At 43.3% G+C, this 5873-nt stretch overlaps 1 protein-coding gene across 1 annotated transcript in view; it reads right to left on the reverse strand.

The window, feature by feature from the left end:
* Positions 1-947: 947 nt before the first annotated feature.
* EIF1B (eukaryotic translation initiation factor 1B) overlaps positions 948-5873 on the reverse strand; it is a 5307-nt gene continuing 381 nt past the window's right edge. The window contains exons 2-4 of the mRNA XM_019508911.1: positions 3704-3867; positions 2920-3021; positions 948-2259 (exon numbers count right to left, since the gene is read on the reverse strand). Coding sequence (XP_019364456.1) covers positions 2215-2259; positions 2920-3021; positions 3704-3867 — 311 coding nt within the window. The 3' untranslated portion in view covers positions 948-2214. The remainder of the gene's footprint in view (positions 2260-2919; positions 3022-3703; positions 3868-5873) is intronic.

Consider the following 5873-nt stretch of genomic DNA (forward strand, 5'->3'; position numbering starts at 1 on the left):
AGCTGGGGTGGTCCCCTCCAGTAGGGCTGGGGGGGGCAAGGGACACAAGCAGGCAAGCAGAGCTGGGGAGGAAGTGAGGGACACCAACAGGGTTGTGCGGGGCATTTAATTTTAACCATGGATTTTGAGATTTTTTTAATCTGAGAATTTGTGATTTTTTTTTTTAATCATGGAAAACCAGGATCCCCGATTATCAGCAACTATTTATACTGGTCTCTGGATCAGGAAAATACTACATTCCTTTCTAAGATCTTTACCAACAATGCTGGGAAGATGGGGTTTTTTTGGATTCTCCCAGATACCCAAATATAAAATTCCAGTCAAAAATATCCCCCACTTACCATTAGCTCCAGTAACTTCAGAACTGTATCTAAATTTACAATATTATGGTACATTTAGTCTGTGGTAATTCATTTTTTTGTTTAGAAAGGCAAGCCCTTAAGGCTGCAATAGCTAAGGAGTTATACTGAGTAGTTAGTTGTGTTTCACACCTTTCTTCAACTTGAGTATTAGCTCTCAAGCAAGCTTATGTACATAAGCTGAGTGCAAGTCAAACCACAAAATAAAGCACTTTTCACCCTGTCCAGACATTTGCAGAGGGAAACAATGTTATGAAGTGAAATTATTCGACTCCTTCAGCTACACCAGAGATGTCAAAAATACAGTCCAAGGTGAGTGCTGCATGTGGTACCTGCTTATGGCCAGTCCATAACAAGTGCTGCATGTAACACCCATGCTGGGTTGATATGGGGTAAGTAATGGATCCAAACTGCATCACACCACTCATCCAGCCCATGGACTGGCCCCACACTATTCACCTGGTTAACAGGGCCTGATAAGACCAACACCTCTGAGTCACAGCTATTTAGTAGTTTCATGACTCAGCAAATTGTAAGTATTCTAAAGTTGTCCATATCTATCCCAATAAGAGAAACAATCTTTCCAGATTCCAGTAGTAGCAATAATTTTATTTACTTTTCTAACAACAGGCATAGGTCAGAGATTGAAATATCAAGTGCTTTTAGGTTAGCATTAATGGAAAGTAGGGAGCCAGCTTAGTGGAGCTGGCCTAACAAAACAGAATAGTTAGGTTTTGTTGTGTAAAAAAGGCAACCTGTAGCAGCTTGTGGCAATAACTTCAACCTAATGAGGAAACTAAAACTTTTTCAGTATTTGTCACTAATAAGGTACAACAATCCTTAATATCAATCCCCTTATCTATTGAAAGCTTGGAACCTGCTTTTTAACTTCTAGATACCAAATACCTAACAACAAAAACAACTACTTTTTATTCTTTGACTAATGCAAAGCTTGTTCTTTGCTCCACCCCAACTAATGGTGGCACTGATCTTCTGTCACAACTGTGCTTCCTACCACAGGGTAATCTCAAGATCCTTCCCCTCTATTAGGGAAAAAAAAGGGTAGGATCTTGCCTTTCTATGCGTTTCATGGTGCCGAAATGGCACCGGCTGTCATGAAAGACCTAGATTCTAAGTACATTAACTGTACCAAGAGCTTTGAATTTAGCTTACTGAAATCCCCTTGTGTGTAACATTAACATTTCAGAATACAATGATTACCTACTAAGTTTAAGATGGAAGATCCAGTTACTGACTGAACAGGCAACTATTGTCTTTGATAATGAAATTGGTATTTAAATGCTCCTACTCACAAGAGGTTTTTAAAGCTCTACCATCTTCAGCCATGGTATGAGATCACATGAAAGCTCATCTACTTCAGCTTAATTAGCAAGTACTTCATTATGCAGACCTTCCAGTTTGTCCAGTGAGCTACACCTGCTACATACCTGCTTTACTTGTTCTTTAATTAGGATTCTGCTTGTGCAAGACTAGCTTAAGCATTCCAAATACTGAAAATATGAATAGCTTTTTATTTTAAGCTGCAACACACACAGTCTTAATACAACACACACACTTAAATCAGATTAAAATAATAAACCAAATCAGCACTAAAACATTTCCATTGGAAATGCGTTAAAATTCACAAGGGTCTTTTAATTACCATCTTACTGCAGTTTTCTTATGCGTTTCTAGTCTATATATCATGTATATCCTGTAGTCATGCAAACGTGAATCAAACTTTAAATGCTCAGGTAATAGGGAAGTCCGTTTACTGCAAAAACTCATATTTCACAGAATAGCCAGCCTATATAAGAACAAAAACTGCAGAATTCTTCATGTGAACATATGCATTTTAGAAGCCATGAACTTTCAGCTGTTCCTCCTTGACAATGCCGATCTGTAAGAGAGAAGTAAGAAATTTCAGTAGTGCTTCTGTACTTAGGAAGAAATTTCTGATGTAGTGGGAGCAGTCTCTTATTCATGGGTAAGAGAATGATACAACAGAAAATTAAAGGCTGCTTTCCAGGTTCTGGAGTGCTATGGTATTACTAAAGTAGCACATTCTTTACTTGATACGAATGTGATATATCTTTATAGTTCTACTTATTAGTCTGGTTCTTCAGAAGACTAGCAAATAACTATATATTTCTTTAGCCCTTCCCATTTATCCTTCTGTTCTGTATTGTTTAAATTCTCCTCCCCAAATGACAGCACTCTGACACTATATACAGTGTTACAACTGAGGAATGGTCTTACTGCAAGGAAAGAAAGAGATCTGCTTTCTATACCTATCAGCAGCAAAGCAAAAGTTTATTTGTAAAAAGTGTTCTTGGAAGGGGAGATACATCTTGCTTAATCTAGTTATCTAGAGTACTAGAGAATATTTTCCTCCATTATCACAATGTCAGAAAAGTCAGAATACCTTTAGGTCAAGAGATAAGAAAACTACATTACAGGTTCAATAGCTGGAAAATAAATTTAATCCCCTTTAAGAATTAAATCTCTGTGCTTCAAAGACATCTAGAATTCTGCAAAAGATTTCTTTGCAGTCCCTCACCTCCAAGAGGAATTGGCAAATGTTCTTCCTCTGATCACCTTGAAGCTGAATTACTTCACCGTATTCAGGATGCTCAATCACAGTACCATTACAAGCAAATTTCTGGAAAGAAAGTCTTGCATAAGACCTCCAATATGAACTACAATTAAGTTTACTGTGGTGTTAAAAAAATAAATACTGAAAGCTATAATTAAGCTACATGCATTTTGTTGATAACCAAGCAAGGGAAAAAGAGGAGAGACTAGATGTACCCTATCCCAGTTTGAAGACACTACAAAATAGTTAACAACACATTAGAACAGCAGCCCTGCAAGAAAAAAACAAAACAAAAAGATGTTCAAGAAAGTAAATTCAGGAGACAGGGTCAGCAAGCTTGCAAGGTGCCTGGAAACACTGGAGACAAAATAAGCGAAGTCAACAAATAAGTGCATGTCACAAGAAAGAAAAGGCTCTTTTCAATTCCTCACAGGTTTCTGTACTTAAAGAGCTTCACTGGAAGACATTCCTACAGACACCCAAATGCTGTAATACCAGAAACCCAAAAGTAAAATTATCAAAGTCAAAAGAAGCTCCAGACAGTGTTAGGAAAGCTTGGAATTAAAATTTGAAACAGACTGGAGCAAAGAAGTTTCCTTAAAAAAAAGCTTCCCTTGTCTTCCTCTGAGCTTCTACCCAGGTGTGTAAATGCACAGCCAGACATCCAAACCAAACAGTTAATTTTTTAAAAAGCAGGTACCGTGTTCTTATTTCCACATCTTTACTTAAATCAAGCTAACAGCTCTACCTTTTTGAAGGCCTTCACAAGTTTCTTTTTGTCATAATCATCTGCAATGCCCTGGACAGTAGTTAGCGTCTTCCTCCCGTTTCGCTGTTGGATCCTTATATGAATGTAATCTTCAGTCCCTGCTGGGAGTAAGTCGTCACCCTTAGTTGCATCAGCAAAGGGGTCTACGGGGAAGAAAAGGGAAACTATTACATACAAAACAGTTTTCATGAAGAAAACCAAGTCAATCCACACAATCAGCAGAGAATTTTCCAGCACTGTAGAGAGCCTGTCCAGGGGAGGGGAGGGGATGGGGGAAGCGATCCTGTAACTCTGATCCTAGGGATTAAATTTAAACAGAAAATTCCCTGCTCTTTTATCCTGGGTAGAACTAAAGGTGTTGCACTAAATCTAGCTAACCCACTCTTTTACTATGTTGCTTTTGGCCAACTGAAACATTTGGCTTAGTTTCAAAAAACTCCTCAAGAAGGTTAACAGCTTGGGGACTGATTTCTCAACTGAAGACTATTCCATCTGATGCAAGGCAATAACCCCTCTGAAACCCAAGCATTAATGGATGCCTCCAAGTTTGGCATCACACAGGGCCTCACACAGAGAGGCTGCTGCCTCAAAACTCTGGCAATCCCTCGTCAGCACAAGCTGTTGGGCTCTAAATGGCTCCTAGCATTTTAAGCACTTCATGGCACACTCCTATAGGACAACGGAGCCAGGGACAATTGCTGGCAGACACAAGAAGGTCTGTGCATGCTAGTGTACCACCATGGACAGGTCATTCAAGGGAAGAGCCACTAGGATTCATGCTGGCCTCAGATGCATAGCTGTGGCTCTCACACTCCCATCATCTTACAATCATAGACAATTAGGTCTAGAAGAGACCTCAGGAGGTCACCTAGTCCAAACCCTGCTCAAACCAGGACCACCCCCAACCAGATCTTTCCATCCAGGGCTTTGTTGAGCCAGGCCTTAAAAAACCTCCAAGGATCGAGAGAGATTCCACCACCTCTCTGGGTAACCTGTTCCAGTTTCACCACCCTCCTAGTGAAAATGTTTTTCCTATAATATCCAACCTAAACTTCCCCTGCTGCAACTTGAGACTGTTGCTCCTTGTTCTGTCATCTACCACCACTGAAAACAGTTTAGCTCAGGGGTTTTCAACCAGGGGTACGCGTAACCCCAGGGGCGCTTGGGATGGCCTCAAAGGGTACTCGGCAATGGGGGATGCCAGCATGCTCCACAGGGGACCGAATGGCCACTGGGGGACCCCTTCCTCAAATGTGTGCTGGGGACCCCCCCCTTCACTGATCGGCCACTGGGAGACACTGACCCCCCCACTTAATGGCCCCCAGGGGACTCCTTTCTTCTTGACCAGCTGCTGGGGGTACACCAACCCAAAGAGGTTGAAAACCCCATGTCTAGCTCCATCCTTTTCTGACCCCCCAGCTTCACGTAGATGAAGGTTGCTATTAAGTCCCCCCCAATCTTCTCTTCTCCAGATTAAATAAGCCCAGCTCGCTCAGCCTCTCCTCACAAGTCATTCTCCAGCCCCATCACCGTTTTTGTTGCCCTCCGCTGGATTTGCTCCAATCTGCCCACCTCCTTTGGGGGGGGGGGGGGGCACAAAACTGGACACAGTGCTCCAGACATGGCCTCCCCAGCACCAAACAAAAGGAAATAATCATTTCCCTCACCCTGCTGGCAATGCTCACACTAACGCAGCCCAGCACGCCATTAGCCTTCTTCACAACCGGGGCAGTGCACTGTTTAGCTGCACTGAAGTGCAAGAGGCCAGTCTTTTCAGACAAGATAAAAGGGAAAAACAAACCCAAACAGTAACAAGCCTACCACACGCCATCAGGAGATGCTGCCTGGCTTCCCACCGCCGCAGCCCAGCCGCATTAACCCCCTTCCCCTGCCACGGGTCCGCTCAGGCGCAGCACGGCGAGGGCTGGAAGGCAGCACCCGGCGGAGGAGGACTGGAGCACCCCCACCCGCTGGAGTCAAAACCCGTCAGGCCGCTGGAGCGCGCAGCCAAAACCCGAGGCGCGGACAAGCCAGGGCCCTGCACGGCCGCCAAGCTCCAGGCAGCCCGGCCCGAGCCCACAGAGACGTGAGGCTAGCAGGAACCGAGCGCAGCCGGGCCTCGAACCTGCGACCTCCCCCCCCCCCCCCC

Source organism: Gavialis gangeticus, unplaced genomic scaffold, assembly GCF_001723915.1.
Source record: "Gavialis gangeticus isolate Ggan-Ray unplaced genomic scaffold, GavGan_comp1, whole genome shotgun sequence".
NCBI classification, from domain to species: Eukaryota; Metazoa; Chordata; order Crocodylia; family Gavialidae; genus Gavialis; species Gavialis gangeticus.